General features: G+C 40.6%; 1 protein-coding gene across 1 annotated transcript; it reads left to right on the top strand.

Annotated features, from left to right (window-relative positions):
• The first annotated feature begins 6,297 nt into the window (after positions 1-6,297).
• GJA3 (gap junction protein alpha 3) lies at positions 6,298-7,839 on the top strand. Its single transcript, XM_058825202.1, has one exon. The coding sequence runs from the start codon at positions 6,298-6,300 to the stop codon at positions 7,837-7,839; it is 1,542 nt and encodes a 513-aa protein (XP_058681185.1).
• The last annotated feature ends 9,152 nt before the right edge of the window (positions 7,840-16,991 follow it).

Raw genomic sequence — 16,991 nt, 5'->3', positions numbered from 1 at the left:
GGCGGGGCCCAGCCTGCTCGTCCTACTGAGGAGGAGTCGTGGCAGGGGCCAGTCGTGGCCCCTGCAGCTCTGAGTGCCTTCCTGAGGGACCCTGGCGCGAGTGTCCCGCTGTCCCTGCCGCTCCCAGGGAACCGTGTGCAGGTAGCGGCGTTCACAGACGGGACGGTAACTGAGCCTGGTGTGGCAGGGAGAAGTGTCCAAACCTCGCCAAGTACCTCAGAAGATGCAGTGGAGGACAAAGTAACAAGTATTAATATCCAGGATGGTTGTGTAGGCACGTGTAATGTCTTCCTTAAAAGTTGTCACTAGCCTGTGAACACTGATATGCATTTCCAGCCAATTTTGAACTTGGAGTAAAGTTAAGACTTGAATATATAAAGCAGAGCCAGAATTTCTTCCAGCGTTGTAAGTGGTGCTGCACAGAATGATGGAGTTCACAAGCATAACCCGAGATGGTTCTGGGGTTCCACTGACACTGATGTACTTTCAGTAGAAAGAACAGTTTCTACTGATAGTGGGGAAAACGGCCAGGTGGCCTCCCTGCATTTACCTCACTCTGTTCACATCTTTGGTCCGAGAGTTACCAAAACGTGCCAGTTACTCACTTGTTCATGTAGGACTCACAAGTGATGCAAAGTATTGAGGTGAATAAATATTCTTAGGAAGGTATGAAGCTTGATGAAGTAAAAATTTGCCAGTGTTATAAGCAAAAAAAAAGTTGTTTCATTTGTGTCCTTTTTTTTCCTGTATGCAAAAAATTTTTGGGTTCGTTGCTGACTCACTGAAGAAAACATATAAGCCTGGCATGTTACTAGAAATCCTTACTGTGTTAGGTCTTTAAAGTACTGACATAGGTATGAAAAATGAATTGAACTGAGTAGTCAGAGATACTAGAGGTATTTATTATTTAAAGGTAAATGAGAGAATCCTGCTGGAATATTTTAGAATGAAACTAGAAAAAAATTTAAATTGTTTCTATAGTATAAAAGTGTACTTTGAGGAGTTTGAACAGGGTCTCCCTTGCAGTTACTTTAACTTACCTGAAGTCCTCTCAGACAGGTACTCAAATGTTGGAGTCCCTGCTTTTCTGCAGTAAAAAAGGGTCTTGAGTCTTTGGATGCCAGAAAGGCTCATCTTTCCTTTGTGTGTCTGGGGCGGGGGGCGGGACACTCCTCACGGCGCAGTTTTTACATCTGTGTGGCTGATGGCGTGTGGGCACCTGACAGCTCTGTCTCATTCATGCTTCACTCGCTCGGGATGTAGGACTGCTGCCCTCATGCTCCACGGCTGTTCCGCAGTCCCCCGGTAGCTCCACACCCTTCACACCTTTCAGCTTTACTGGTAAGTCGCTGTCTTTTCCTTCCCACCTAGAGCTCTAAGATGGCATTTGAGTATCCTGGGGGAGAAAAGGGGTTGCTTTTTGTTCCTGTTTTTCTCCTGCAGCTAATGAACCAGGGCAGGGGCTCCAGCAGGGTAGAGGGGAGTTTAACAGGTGGGGTGTAGCTCTCCTTTGGGCTCAGCCCTGCACTCCTCGCGCTTTTCCTTTACTCAGGCCAAACTTTCACTCAGAGGTCAAGTGGAGTCAAGAAGAAGTCTAAAGAAGTTTTGCTTCGGATGTAAGGAGGAGGCTCCATAGCAGTAAAGTAAGTTCAAGGTAATAACAAGATCAGTTAAGGAATTAATTTTTAACAAGTGTTTAAAATACAATGAGAGTGGTGATAGATGTGTCTGAAAGTATGACACTGGGAGCATGAAGAAAGGTGTTTTTCAAATCCTTGTTGAAAGAAGTTTACAAAATGAACTGTGAAACTTCTATTGTGATTTATGCAACACTCACCATTGTGCTTCATATACATGTACAAGGCCAAAAGCCATTAAGTTTCACTGGAAATAATAGTAGCTCATTCTGTGCCCGCACATATGCCAGTTTGTCTGGAAGTACATGGTCACGCTGCAGACTTTCTGCAGGATGACTGCTTTTGTCTCATTTAAGTTAGCAAAGTTAAGAACCTGGTAGTGGTGGAGATTCCTGATTGCTTGGTGTAAAAACAAAGTAAATATTGCAAGTTGTTTTCACAGCTTTTTTTTTTTTGTCATACTGATTTATAAAGTAGATATAATTTTGAAGAAAAAATCGAAATCCCGAGTGTTTAGACTGTCACAAGAAATTAAAGGAAATGTGGGCCGAATTTAAGAAATTGTATTCTAACAAGGATATCTGTTAAGTTTCTAAATATTTGTTATGGGACATCTTTTGGATATACCAGTATAATGAAATCATAAATACATCAAGTGTCATAATCTGGTAATATATGTAGTACAGCCGTGTACTTATTTGTGTTCATATGTGTATACAAATACATAAATATGTGCATGTTGAGTAAATTTATAAATAACAGAATTTTGCACACCTAGTACACATAGTGATGAGCCTCTTCAGTGACATCATCAGAAATAAAAATAACTGGAAAGTTTGTCAATGTCACATTATAATTATTCTTCTCCTGCAGAGGGATAGATATGACATTGCAGCTTCTAAAATTTATTCTTGCTTTCTTGTTCTCTTTGTTATGTGCAAAGTGTGTTTGTGCATGTACTAAACTAGTAATTAATAACACAGCATTGATTCTTAAATGCCATGCCAATTTTTATGAGTGTCCATTTTTCAGCGTGGTCTCAAAGGAATTATTTTCTAATACAAGAAATACAATACAGCAGAATATGCCAAATAATACAAGACTCCCAGTTCTTATTAAATGATATGAAGGTTCACAAAGTCCTTGCTTTTCATACTGTTGGATTAGATTGTTTCCTGAGACAGATTCTCTGTCATTCTCTTGTGGGTATTCATGGACATAATGAAATGCAGATAAAGATGTTTCATTTCGTAATCTGCATTTTTTTCCAAGCACAAAAAGAAAAAATGTCTCCTTTCACAATCCTTTTTGAAGATTAGGTCTTAAGAGTTGCCTGTCTTTGTAGCACTGAAAGTAATTCTATACAGTTGAATTTTATGTAATACTACAAAAGCAAGCTTGGGATATTCTCAGCTAAAATATTGAGTTGTGGCTGTTTAAATTTAGACATAGGTATTCTTGAACTCACTAGGGAAAAATCAAACATTCTCTGAGCATTGTGAACTTTCTGTTTTCATTTAATGTGATTTAATAATGATTTGTATCAAGCCACCCCTTTGCAGTTGTTGGTGTGATTTTAGGATGAGTTACATTGGCCTTAAGAATTGCTTACTGAAGAATATATTGGCAGTGAAGAAAGACACAGGACCTGGATTTCTGGGAACTCTCCAGCCTGTGGAGATACGTAACTTTGCATTGCCCTTGGAAAAAAATGTCCTTCCAGTATTTATGTACTATGGACAAGACACATTTGTGGTGACGGCAGCAGTTGCTGCAATTCATACTTGGATGTACACTGAGACTTTTCACCTCTGTGCAGCTGAGATGCTGTGAAGTGTCTGCTCATGGTTTAAACACTTTGTCTTGGTGTGCAGGATGAATTTGCACTCTAATACACAGAAATAAATATTATAGCTAATGTAAGCACTAAAATAGCTTTTTTTACGTGTATCCTCTGAGAAGTGCATTGTGTCATGTCTGTGGTGTCCTGAATTAACTCAGCCTGGGCATTGCTGACCTGTAGTAAAAAGAAAAAAAATCTTGAGTAGTGTTAGTGATTGGAGAATGATTAAGTTAGGTGGATTTATTATTTGTCATTTTAACTTCTAAAAATTGTTAATGTTCTTCTGTTAATCACTAGATAAATTCTCAGAAAAGCACAAAACATCCTGTTTTCATTGTAGACATCATTGCCTGCTCAGTACCTGAGCTGCCTATTTTGTTTTATCTGGATGGAAAATAAAGAGTGAGGCAGAGAGTATTGAACTGAGAGGCACAGAATAATGCAAAGTATAGCAGAGAAAGGAAATAATAAACTTGGGTTTATGCTAAGCTTCTTTAATCCATCAAATATCACATTATTTATTTTGCTTTTCCTACTTTTTCCCACTCATAATGAGAACATACCCGAACAACAGTTTAGTTCTCTTCAAAGCTGGAATTAAACTGGGTATATCTTCAAGTGATTTTGAGTAAAAAAAGTATAAAATTAATTCATTACTGCTGTAAAAATTATTATTTGTCAAGATTAAAATTACTTAACCATCCAAAATATTTTAAACCTTACAACATTAAGATGGATGGTTAAATTTTAAAGTAATATAAACATACTTAATTAAGACTATGAAAGTACTATAACATAATTTATTCAACTTTGGGCTACTCTTTTAAGAGGAGAAAAAATACACTTTTCAAAAATAATCTGAATTTAAAAAAAATATTTCAGGACAGGGAACATACACAAAATCAGTATTTTGTTGTTAGTACAGTTTCTGGTTTATCATTTTATATTGGAAAAAGAATTCACTTGTATTAAAGGGAATGCATTTTTTAAGAATATCAAAGATGTATTTTTAGGGGGAGCTTTTATTAAATTAACTTAGTGTGATGAAAAATGAGTTAGTATTCCAGGATTTATAGAACTGCAAAATACTAATGGGTGTGTTGTTGCTTTTTGTATGAAAGCATACTGCTCTACAGTTATAGGTATTTCATTGCCTCACAGTAAAATCAAGTTATAAAAAAGTACCTTAAATAAATTTAATTTCTTTCATTGCTTAACTAAAAGCCTGAAAGAAGTTCAGGACAGACTTTGGAAGTACTTATTTTGGAAAACCAGTGACATAATTGCTGGAAATTACATTCGTCTAATGATGAGAATAGTACACTTCTTCTGTGGTAAATTCCTAGCTGTAGCCATGAACAACTTTTTTTCCTCAGGAATTGTAAGACACCCAGGTGTTTGGATAAGAAGTACATAGTTAGATGTAATTAAGTTATATAAAAAATATTCTAAGATTTTTAAACAAGAAGATACTTACTTTTTTGACAGTGGTTTTTACTCTATGCAAATTGTTAAATCTGAATTACAATTATGATACAAGTATTTCTGAAGGTATTAAAGTTAGCTGAAAGCAAATTTTTAAATTTTGTTTTTAGTTGAAGGTTGATATATAAAATATAGAAGTGAGTTTATTTGGGGAATGAATTGCACTTATATATATTCCAGTATTCTTACATATAATCCCGTTAGGAACAGGCCAAGGATAAGAGAAGTGATACCAGGAGTTTTCTCTTGTTTCTCAATTGGAGGAAGCTTGTGAGGAATCTGATATTAAAAAAAAATCTCACACTTTAAGCCTTTCCAAATCAGCAATTGTGTCTCTGCCTAGAATTGGACTTGGGAGGCCCATCATGCATGAATTGGTGGAAACTGCTGAGAATATATGCCAGTTGTTTGTCGCAGAAATAAGGTCATAGGATGTAATTCTGTTTTTTTCCAAGAAAATATCTGTATTATAGTTGCTGAAGTGACCTTGAGTTTGTTGTTTTGGTTTTTTTGTTTTGTTTTGTTTGGTTTTAATGATGTTGCATTAGTTATGGTTCAGTAACACAAACTGCCAGGACAGTAGGGGAAATAGCACAGAAACCTTTTCACCATTCCTTGTGCAGAATTTGTCATTCTTCCCAATATTTCAAGTTATTAAAATGTCTGGGGTTTTTAAAAATTAAATTCAAATATGATTAGGCTTTGAGAACATGCTTGTTGAGTCGTACAAATTCCAAAATTCAACTGTAAATTCCATTGGTTTTGAGTAATCGTTTTTCTGTGTTTGTACAGTTTGAAAATAGCAGAGACCCATTACTAACTTCCTGATTGCTGGAATAAATAAGTTCTGATAACAATAAAATTATTAGAGTTAGGCAAACTTAGCATCACACTCAGGATACCAGTGCAGTTGCATTAATAGCAGCCTTATTCTGTTTAATTGATCTGGTTTCTACCTGTTCTTTTCTAAATAAAAGCAGGAGCAGATAGAGCCATCTCAGACAGAGGAAACAGAAATAATGTTATTTTAAATATTTAAATCTGGTAGAAATTCTAACTTCCAAATCCTTCTTACCAGTGGTGTATAGGCCTGTATGGGCTCTGTGAGATCATTTTAAACATCTCCCTTCTGTGCTTACCAACACCTGTGGTTGTGAGGTCTCAGGGTTATCTAGTTCTTAATGTATGTGTGCAATATTCTGCAAAAGCAAGATAAGAAATATCATTTGTCTGGGATCAATCTGTACTCCCCCCGCGCTGTGCAATTCCAAGATGTTTTAACATTGCTCTAATTGCTCTGATGTTCTTGTTGTAGGTTAGAAATCTGAAGCAATGGGTGACTGGAGCTTTCTGGGGAGACTGTTAGAGAATGCGCAGGAGCACTCCACGGTTATTGGCAAGGTTTGGCTGACGGTACTGTTTATCTTCAGGATCCTGGTGCTGGGGGCTGCTGCTGAGGAGGTCTGGGGAGACGAGCAGTCGGACTTTACATGCAACACTCAGCAACCTGGTTGCGAAAATGTTTGCTATGACAAAGCCTTCCCCATTTCTCACATCCGCTTCTGGGTGCTGCAGATCATTTTTGTCTCCACTCCAACCCTCATCTACCTGGGCCATGTCCTGCACATTGTACGCATGGAGGAGAAGAGGAAAGAGAAGGAGGAGCTGAAAAAGAAGGGGAGCAGCAAAGATGGCAACTACCCAGTAGCAGCAGCAGCATCTGGCAGCGGTGGTGGAGGAGGCAGCAATAACGTCAAAGATCAACCTATTGTCAAAAGGGGGAAGGAGAAGCTCCCAATCCGTGATGAACGTGGTAGAATCCGTATGGGAGGTGCCTTGCTCCGTACTTATGTCTTCAATATCATATTCAAGACACTGTTTGAGGTGGGCTTCATTGTGGGCCAGTACTTCCTATATGGCTTCGAGCTAAAGCCGGTTTACCAGTGCAGCCGCTCTCCTTGTCCGCACACTGTGGACTGCTTCATCTCGAGGCCCACTGAGAAGACAATCTTCATCATCTTCATGCTGGTGGTGGCCTCAGTCTCCCTGCTGCTGAACATGCTTGAGATATATCACCTGGGGTGGAAGAAGCTTAAGCAGGGCATGACGAGTCAGTACATCCTAGAGATGCCTGTCGCAACAATGACGCCAGTTATGGTAACAGGGGAGTCCAAACCTGTTTCCCTGCCGCCGCCAGCACCACCTGTGGTGGTCACGACTGCCACGCCGGCCCCTGTTCTGCCTGACACCCGTGCTGTCACACCGCTGCTGGCCCCAGTGACCATGGCATCGTACTACGCTACAGCTGCTCCAAGGCCGCGGCCCCCCTCCAACGCGACGTCCATGGCAAGCTACCCCGCTGCTCCACAAGTTCCTGAAGAGAGGCACCGCGCTGTGACTCCCACACCCATCTCCACTCCCGTCACCATCCCGACCCCCATACCCACGCCCACGCCAGCCGTCATCAACTACTTCAACAGCGGCAGCCGTGCCCTGACATCTGAGCAGAACTGGGTCAACATGGCAGCTGAGCAGCAGGGGAAGGTTTCCTCCAGCTCAGCAGGTTCCTCTACCCCCAGCAGTGTCCGGCATCCCCTTCCTGAGCAGGAAGAGCCACTGGAGCAGCTACTCCCACCCCCGGCCGTGCTGCCCATCGCCGCAGCCAACAGCGGCAGCAGCACCAGCCTGAGCGGGGCGAGCGGCAGCAAGTGGGATGTGGAGGGCGAGGTGGAGCTGTCGGGGGCACGGCCCGTGTCGGCCGCCTGCACCACGGTGGAGATGCACGAGCCGCCGCTGCTCGTAGACACGCGGCGCCTGAGCAGGGCCAGTAAGTCGAGCAGCTGCAGAGCCCGGTCAGACGATCTGGCCGTGTGAGGCGGTCGCCCTGCTCGGGGAGCGGGTGCTGGAAGGCGGAGTGGGCAGGGGAGCTGCCTGGGGAGGCCAGGCCTGGCGTGGGTGAGGAGGCCTGGGCTTCAAACTTAGACGCTTGCTGTTTTTGCACTCTGTGAGTTGTAGTGGGGAAAATTATCAACATCTTCTAATAGGTCAGGGGTGACCGAAGCGCAGCCCGTGGGCCAGGGGACCAGTCCCGCTTTCCTTCATGTTCACAGCAGATCCCTCAAGGGCAGCTGTAGGGGAGGCCTGCACAGATTACAGGTGGTGATGGTAGCTGGTCATGTGCCCTGAGGCTGACTTCCATCTGAGAAAAATGTTAATATCCCTGGTGCCCGTGCACCTGGCTGTCATCTCCCTCCTGCCCTTACCTTCACTTCAGCTCTTTCCCAGAAGCTCTACATGAGCAGATGCAATGACTTACTTTCTTCCTCTTAAATCTTACGTAGCCCTATGGCAAACATCAGGGTGGTATATTGCCTCTTGGCACCTGTAGTGTGTATGGACCAGCTTGCCAAAGGTAACTCAGTTTCTTCCACATAACGTGCCTTATGAGCCTTTGTGTTCATGGCAAGTCACCGATGCAGTCCTCGGCCAGGCAAAGTTTAGGGAACCCCTGGAATAGGGTTTTTGAGGTTCTTTTTTCCATAATTTTTTTTTTTTTTCACTCTTGACCTCTTAGGAAGTGTTCAGTTTGACCTTCTATCCAGTGTTTGCCAACCATGATCACACCATGTTTATAAGCCTGCAAATATGTTTGAGCATGTTTGACTATAATTTTAGCTGACTTCTAAAATTGCTTACAGGAGGACAGGAATTCAAACCACACCTTGGAAATTATTACACAGAACAATTTCTCTTCAGAAAGCAAGGATTATGATTTCAATACACATGTGGCTTCATACATTGCCCATGGACAGACAATTAGGATAAAGTACAGCTCTGCATTTTAGACTGTTAGATATCAGCATAAGTTTGTTGGAAAAATGCTTTTTAGAAGTGAACTTGAGTGCTTATTTTTGAGTATTTGAACATTTTGAGAATAATCTGTAGGCTTAAAGTTACTTGACTGTGTACTTAATAATTTTAGTTTGATCTTTGATCTTACAAGAAAATGTAAGAGGAAAAAAACTTACTAATGGTGAAATTCCCAAATCAACATTATTTCCTGTTGTGTACCCTTTAACATCAATCTGTAGTGTCTTTAGGTCAGTGAAAACAGACTTAGATAAGATTGTATTGCAGATAAAGTGGCTAAAATATCTGGGCAATGTGGTGGCTGAAGGGTCTGAATCCAACTGAAGTCACTTTCAGAATTTCCGTTCAGTTTAACAAAGAGCAAGATTTGGGAGTGGATCTTGCAGGCCTTATTCAAACAAGGCTAACATTCCCATGAAGTTTTGGGAGCCAGAAGAAATTTAGATTTTGGGCCTTAGAAAAGACATTGAAATCCTGCTTTTGAAAAATGTGCGTGTCCCTTAAAAATGGGTGGAGGAAAGTACTAGGGTTTTTTTTCTAAGGTGTATCTTTCCTTTCAACAGGCTTTGTCCTTTATTCCCTCCTAAACAAGATGTTAGAATTCTGCATGCCTGAATAGGCTCAGAAGAGTTTCAGTACAAAAGGAATACAGAATTAAGCCCAGCTTCTGTTCTAAGCAAAATCCAAAAGAACTAAAGCTTGGAGTCAGTCCTGTTGCTGCTATAAATCCAGCGTACTGTAACTGGAAAAGAGCAATCAAACACACTGGGATAACCCTTTGCATCTTCCAAGTGTTTGGCCTGGCAGTGCAGTCCTTACTCAGGCAAAGCAGGGTCAACCTGTAGCAAGTAGTTCACATTACCAGTTATTTCTGGTGTTAAATGTTTTCCTGAGCATGCTTATTTTATTCAACAGTCAAAATATATTCCCACCACACAAGATTAAACATTTTTACTGCTTTTTGAGTAGTCACAATGAGCTTCATATGATCAGAAGCACTGTTCTGCAAGCTTTGGGCATGTTGTCTCATGACTTCCTTGTCCTGCTTGTGTTGAACCAGGTGAGGAGAAGTCTTTCTGCTTCCATGGATCTTTAGGGCAGCCACTGCATTAAAAGTCGATATGTAGTAGTACAGTAAAGATATTTATTATTCAGTATTCAGCTTCAGGCATTCTCTCGTGGATTTTCTGTGTTACAAGCCATAAAAACATTTTCTGCAAGAAAACTAAAAGCCAAGTTCTGCTTTCTATTGTATCCATGCAACTATGCTAAACATAGACTAAAGTTGATGAAGTTGCCTAGATGTAAACAGAGATTATGATTCAAAATTTTAAGATTTACTAGCATCTATAGTAGCAGTTTTGTAAGTTTTGATAAATGCCAGTTAACTACATTGCTGAAATAATGCAATATATGCATCTCTGTGTTTTAGTACATTGGAGTTTATGGGCTACATTTTCCTTTGTTCTGTGTTTCTGAAGAATGAAGTCCAAATCTTTCTGGAGTGTATTTATATAAACCAGACCACCTGGAATGTGTGCTTTTAAATATCACTTCCTGAGAGCAAAACTGATGATGTTTGATGGGGCTCTGCATCTTGCAGCCCTTACTTTAGTTCTACCCTCACAGAGTGTGTCCTGCAGGATTGAATCCATATTGTATATAAAAAATAGTAAGAGAGATGGATTTAACTTGGGGTCAACTGAGACCTAGGCTGACCTTTTCAAGTTAATGTGTGTGGTTAGACCTGCAGAAAGTTCAGCTGCTTTTGTGGAATATATGGTATTTTCAGCCAGAGTAACTACTGGAAAGCTCTAAAAGATGGTTTTTCCTGTTAGGTGAAGCTCGGGGGGAGAAATGTAACTCTATTGCAACCCCTAAGAGAAGTCTGAGAGAGCAGCCTCTGCATCCAGGCAGTCCTGGTCTGAGAAAGCAAAGCTACAACTCACAGGTTGCGCTTTTAAGATCAGCTTAAGTTCCATCACGTAACTATGCAGCGTCACGCCTCTTCATTGCCTGCAGTTTCTTTTGGAGTCCAGTAACTGTTTCTTCATTTAAGCCCAGGTAACTGTTTTGGCAGAACTCCTCCTTAGTGCTTACAACTGCTTGTAGTTGCTGCATCACACCTGGATTCAGATTTGTTGAAAGAAAAATCTTACTGGTGTGGCCAATTTTGAGGACTTCAATCTTTACTCATGAACGATCACTGAATTCAACGTCCTGTGAGTCAAGTGCTGAATTCTGTGCAGAATTGTACAGTTCTAGAAAATATGTACAAACATCCATTGACTTGCAGAATAGAGTCTATTGGCAAAAATTATCTGCTAATTTCTAAGCTGTTGACTCTTTCCTGTCAATTAATTAGAAAGTTTCATGGGAACTGGAAGCAGGTGATACCCTGATTTCGCCCAGTCATGTGGCTGTTCAAACACAATTCTGAAAGACCTCAAGTGCACAGCTAAGATACAAAACCAGTAGGTAAGTTATCACAAAAGCAGAAGTCAGAACAGAATCATGCCCGATATTAAGCAGACTGAAAAAAAAAACCTACTAATTTTTGCTCTTTGAGTAGAATAATTGTGGGAAGACTTGTTCTCTCTCTTACTTGAAGTTAAAAAATGTGCTGAGGTAAGCTATGGAAAAGAAAACTGAAAAAAGATAATCTTTGAACAAGTTACCAGGTGTATGATGTACTACTCCTTTTGCAGTATATTTGTTGTTCAACAAGGCACTTAGAGCTAATTAAATGTCTGACATTTTGCAGCTCTTAAGATTATTTTATGGTATGAATACATAAGTGTAGGATCAGTAAAATAATAAAAGCACGGTTTAAAAATCAGATCACTATTTAGGTCCTTCTTTGGTTAGTCATGGGACCACCTCCTCAGCTGCTCCAAACTGTTGTATTCCCCTGTGTTCATGTGGATGACAGCAGTCTGCAGGAGCAGAGTGTTGAGCCCCCAGGTCTTTTTGTTTTGTACAGATACTAACACCATGCATTTGAACAGGCTGGGTTTTTTTAAAATTCCAAATGTTTTACTTTGATTCTTCTGAAAAGTGTGCTCTTGCAATTTTGATTTTCTGAAGTTTACATTCAGTTTTTGATTTCAGATTGCACATTTGGATGAAATAAACTGCTTTCTAAGTTTACATTTGTATAAGAAGTAAAAGAATGACTCTGCCAATGTGTTAAACATGAGAGAAATGTCTTACTATAACACAGGAACTCTTCAGACATAAGGCAGTACCATTAAATTTAACCTGATCACTGATGCATAATATCAGCTTTCTCTGTGCAATTAAAATATGGGCATTGGATATATAGGGAGCACACCAAGGGGGGAAAAAAATTTAATCATGAATTCAATTATTGCCAAATAAACTAAGGCTCACTCTTGTTCATATGCCTTCCTGTGTGTTTAGAGCTTCAATGACAAAAATTTGCTGTGACATATGTCCTTTACGAGCTAAATTTACAGCCTGGTTTAAAATTCCAAACAAAGTACTTGTGAATAAACACGGCACTCTTACACTGTAGAAGATTTTACAAAAAATAAATTAAATGTTTTGCTTTCTAGGCAAAAATATGGTTCTGAGCCTGCAAATACAATTTCATGCAAGTTATTTTAACTTTTGCAAATAAGACCATTAAAGGCAATGGGACTCTTTGCATAAACTAAAAACACTGGTGTATTAAAGAAATTGTAGATTTGCATTTTAAGTTTGCTGTAAGATGCCAATCTAATTCTAGAGCTTTCAGTTCTTGAAGAGTTATGCAAGATGTGTGAGCATATTTTAAGGTGGAGAGTACATTGCTATTTGCATTGCCACTGTTTCTCACAGTTAAAGTGTTCTAATGCATAAGAAAACTTACTCAGAACTTTCTTGTTGCTTTCCACATGTTTGTCTTTTACATGACGGAATCTGACAATAAACATAGCAAGTTTTCTGGGCAGTCAGGAACTTGTAGTAACAATAAAACCAGCAAACAGTACTGTCTTCTGAGAAGTGCCTTGTATATTAAATTCTGTAAGAAGAAGGTTGATGTAAATGTTAATTTACCTCATATGTTTACAAAATTGTGACTAAATAAACTTTTTGTACCACAGCATTGTCTCTTCTAGATTAAATTTTCATGATTGTGTAGATGGTCTTTTAAAATACTAAGAGTAAGACAGAAGGGTAAGCTCCCTCCCTTTATCATTTACACTGCTGCTTTCCTTCATCATGTGAAGTGCTCACTGAACTGCATCTCTTGGAAAACTGGATGCTGAAACCTGTCTCCCTGCAGAACTCCCAGTGGCTTCAAAGGAAGTTCACAGTCCAGAAGACACGTGGGAGCAAGACCCACTTGAGCATGTGCAAGGGTGAAATGCTGACTGCCTTGACATCAGTGGGAGGTCTGCTTCTGCCTTACACCAAATCCAGGCTTCACTCCTGGCTCCTGCCTTGACACAGGAGTTACTGTTCATCTCATGCAGTGTGGCATTGGCAGTGACTCCCACCTTCCCCCGGTGCTGACTCACTAATAATGATTTAACCATCTAGCTTCTGTGCCATGAGACTATTACCTATAAATGCATGAAGGGTTTTAGTGCAGGGAAGGTGTGTCCTTACTGGGGATAATGTGGGCTGTCCACTGCATTTGAAATTTGCTGATTTGCCCCTTTCTAGGAATGTTCACAGTTCAGCACACAGAAGTGTAACTCAATTCTGCACTGAGAATGTACAATATGCTAAAGGCAAGTCAGTCTGAACATTGTCTAGGCCCATGAAGAGGCCAGGGCCAGATTTCTGAGAAGTTTTACTTGTGGAGAGCAGCAATGTAGGCAAGACTAAGTGTGTCTTCCAGAACTGTTAAGTATGAAGGCTTTGTAAAACATTGTTTTACCTGCAGCACTTACATGGACCTGGCAGGTTAAGATAGTTTCTGCCCTGCAGTACTGAGTGCTTCTCTCTCATGGAAGTACAGTGAAGGATATTTTTTTGGTGCCTCCTTGTGCTCAAGCAGTGCTGTCTCTGCTTTACCTGATGTATCCATATGGTAAACCAGACTGTTCACTATCTCTGATGACTGGCAGTATGAGTAGTACTAAAGATTGTGCTTAGCAGTAGTAAACTGAGGAATTGCATAAAGTTGTATGGTAATACTTGCTGATAACTCACTTGCCTCTGATCAAGAGCACCTTTTGCTGCAAATATATCTGGCAAGCTTTCTACTTAGATGCATATTCACCATTTTGTCACTTGAGGAACAGACAGATACTCCCAAGGGAGCTGAGAGCATCAGCAGTGCGGACACTGCTTGCTCATGGACTCTCCCTCCCTCGGGACAAAATCACCCAGCTGTCACCTTCCATCCACTGATTCTAAAGAATTTCTGGCTGGAGTAGGAGATACAAGTGTTGCTACTCTTGGTCTCTGAAGGCCTTTGTGATGGTGTGGGTATCTCTTGCTGCCACACTGAGCAAGGTAGCTTCATGTGAGCTTCTGGAGAAAGCCTGAGAAGTGTGCCCTCCTCATCCACGGCTGTGTCAGGGCACCCTGAAGATTCTGATAGCAATGAAAAGAGGTGTGCCGGGGGGAACTCTCCAACCTGCTCCAGTAAGTGTCTGAACAGTTGTGCTGAAAGCCAAATGAGCAGCATTCCACACACCCCTGTACTGCTCCTGCTGTTCCCAGGGATTTGGCACAGGAACAATCAACTAGGCTTTAGCAAATATTTTCACTGTGGCTCCACTAAGAATGGGCTTTAACTAACACCATCAGTGTTTCCCCACACTGTAGCTGGAATGGGAATGAAGGCAATACATGTTGCCTCTCAAGGAAACAGATGTCAGATAGTGAGATCTTAATAGCTCTGACATTTTGATCACTGTTGGCAACTGGATGTGCATCAAGTCTAATTGTCTTTGTGTCTATTTTCAGCAGAAAATAGAGTAAGCAGATGCTTATCCAAACCCACAAACTGAAGAGAGCTTTCTCATAAAGATGATCTAGGAAAGACTGTTTTACTCAGAGTGTCGTAGACCAGGAAGACAGGGTGTTTGAGGAAGTACAGGTGTGTGATGTTATGCCAGAATTACAGGTATCATTAATTACTGATGATGCATTAATAGGACAGTTGGATTGCACCAGCTGTTCTTCATTGAGCAAGGTTTGTTTTCATTTTTAAAGAGAGATTAGTGGTACATAGCAACAAAGCACTGTCCTATGTGGTAGTCACCTCCTTTTGGTTTTTTTTGTTTGTTTTTTTTTTTTTTGCAGTATGTGGTCTATGTATCTTTGAGTCACTAGCAGTTGTACAGTGCCTGTCAGAACTTTGTTTAGTCCATGGAGAACAGTATTCAATGGGTGGGCTTTTGCCACACCTTGTTTTTAAGGGAGTGTTTATGACAGTGGCTACAGATGTAGTTGAGGTTCCTGGTGCCATGGACAGTGGCAATGAGCAGACTGACACCCAGGTCACAAAGAAGTGCCCAGGCTCACTGTGTTTGCATCACTAATGTAGCCATCTCTAACCTTTTTTTAGACAGATCTCTGTAATCTTAGATGTTGCCTCCTGAGGGAAAAGAAAAATCAAATACTTGAAGTTCTTCACCATTTATTTGTCCCATGAAAGTATGATAAAATATATTAAAATGTCCAGACCTTTGCATTTCTAAGTAGCATGAGACATGGCTTTTTAAAGAGTTGCTATGGTTTCTAGGGATTTTTTTTTAATAGAAAGGGCTTCACGAGTTCAGACTCTCAGAAAGACAATGCATTTTTCCTTGGGATCCATTCTTCTTGTGTTTGCACAGGATCCACCAAAGTCAGTGAATTGATAGAATACAGTGAAATAAAACCTTTACTTTTCATGTGAAAATATAGATTCTATCTCTATACTCAATTTAATGAAAACTAAAAAGGAAGAGCAAACAATTAGCAGCTATCATATATCTCATTCTCCTGTCTGAGAAGATTAATCTTTCTAAAGATTTTGGCTTTAAGGCATGTTGTGGTCTTTTGAGCAGAGACTAAGGGATAATTATGGTTGAACTATCCTGCCCCACAGAGGAACCTACTGTTTGCTTTGCATGTCTTATGTAGTGGGGTTTGCTATATAAATTCTGCACAAAATGCAGAAGTAAGCAGCTAAGGAGGTTTTGCCTAAGCAAACTCACTGTGTTTGGATTATGGATACTCTAAGGGAAAGAATCGGTTTCATTATGGGAGAAAAACCTGCAGCAAAGCCAGCCTGGCTGGGATGCCAGAAACACACATGGCTGATTCTCTGGAATTTCTACATCCTGTAGTCTTTTAAACTCTGTATTCAGTTGAAGTTGTGCAGCCCAATGCTTTGAGAGCAAAATTCTTGACCAGGAGTCTACAAAATAATGCCTACATTTACATTTGTCTGTGAATGGGGCTGTACTAGTGACTGCAGTGTTTTGGGATTTTGTAGCACGGAGAAAGATGCAGTCTGCACCAGCCTCTTGCTGTGGCCTACATGAGAATTCTATCTGACTTTCAGGATGTATTTTTAAAATCTCTGCTCTTTATTGTTTACTGGAGTGGAGCCTCTTTTCAGCATATCTGTGGCTGTAGGTGGAGCTGCAAGAGCCTGCCTTTGGGCTGCTTCCATGCCATTCTCCTTGCAGCAGGCAGCATCAGTCCTTCTGCCAGCACAGGTTGCTCCTGACTTATTTCAAGCTGTGGGGCTAAATTCAGGTTCAGAACTTCCTTAAGAGTAGGAAAAAATTCTTGTCTTCCTGTGTAAGATGACACCATGTAAAATGCCTCAGTAATTTCATTTATCGTTTTGTTTTAGACACCTAGTTATTTTGAACCTTATTCCTCCACCCTTGAGTTCAAACCCAGTTTTCATACTCAGAATGCTGAAGTGCCATCTCTGTAGATGATCCTGGTGGCAAAATAATTCTATTGCTACCCCATAAGTTGGAGAGAGCATGGACTGCTTCTGTCCATGCATAATGGAAAAGCTTAAATGCATTTGCTTAGATGTTGAAATCTCTTACAGCTAAAGCCATGACTTAGCTTTCTAACAAAGTTTTGTATATCAGGAATTCCTTTTCCCTACAGCTGCTGTAGCAAGTCATGCATAACACTGAAATGTGCATTACAAGTTTTTAGGTGTATAGGAGAAGTGCAGT

Source organism: Ammospiza caudacuta, chromosome 2, assembly GCF_027887145.1.
Source record: "Ammospiza caudacuta isolate bAmmCau1 chromosome 2, bAmmCau1.pri, whole genome shotgun sequence".
NCBI lineage: Eukaryota > Metazoa > Chordata > Aves > Passeriformes > Passerellidae > Ammospiza > Ammospiza caudacuta.
This window is presented reverse-complemented; position numbering and strand designations above follow the sequence as displayed.